This window comes from Nestor notabilis, unplaced genomic scaffold (assembly GCF_000696875.1).
Source record: "Nestor notabilis isolate BGI_N333 unplaced genomic scaffold, ASM69687v1 scaffold7961, whole genome shotgun sequence".
Classification (NCBI taxonomy): Eukaryota; Metazoa; Chordata; class Aves; order Psittaciformes; family Psittacidae; genus Nestor; species Nestor notabilis.
The window spans coordinates 26,373-26,914 of record NW_009915088.1 but is presented as its reverse complement, the minus strand read 5'-3'; the positions used below and the strand labels follow the sequence as shown (position 1 = coordinate 26,914).

The 542-nt window shown below is 54.8% G+C and overlaps 1 protein-coding gene across 2 annotated transcripts in view; it reads left to right on the top strand.

Moving 5' to 3' along the window:
* EHMT1 (euchromatic histone-lysine N-methyltransferase 1) overlaps nt 1–542 on the top strand; it is a 35,121-nt gene that overhangs the window by 33,419 nt on the left and 1,160 nt on the right. For both annotated transcript variants that reach the window (XM_010023950.1, XM_010023949.1), the window contains one exon: nt 176–351. In XM_010023950.1, coding sequence (XP_010022252.1) covers nt 176–351 — 176 coding nt within the window. The remainder of the gene's footprint in view (nt 1–175; nt 352–542) is intronic.

Sequence of the window (542 nt, the reverse complement as noted above, 5' to 3'; positions counted from 1 at the left end):
GCACAGGCGCCTCAGCACCCTCCCAGGTAAGAGCTTCTGCCCAAGAGCTCATCTCAATCCCCCCTCGGGCTGGTTCAAGCCATTGCCCTTGTCCTGTCCCTATAGGCCCTTGTGAAAAAAGCACTGATACTAAACCCAGCCTCACCTCATGGCTAATGACACATTTCTCCCCTAGGATGGAGAGGTGTACTGCATCGATGCCCGTTTCTATGGCAACATCAGCCGCTTTATCAACCACCTCTGTGAGCCAAACCTCATCCCAGTGCGAGTGTTCATGTCGCACCAGGACCTTCGCTTTCCCAGGATCGCCTTCTTCAGCACAAGGCACATAGAAGCTGGAGAAGAAATTGGGTAGGTTCTGTCCTGGGGCTGCCACTGCCTCGCTGCGGGGAGGATGGAGTGTGGTGGGATTACAGCTCTGCTGCTCCTGAGCAGGGTCACAGAATCATAGACTCAGCCAGGTTGGAAAAGACCTTTAAGATCATCAAGTCCAACCATTCCCAGCACTGCCAAGGCCACCACTAACCCCTGGCACTGAGGCC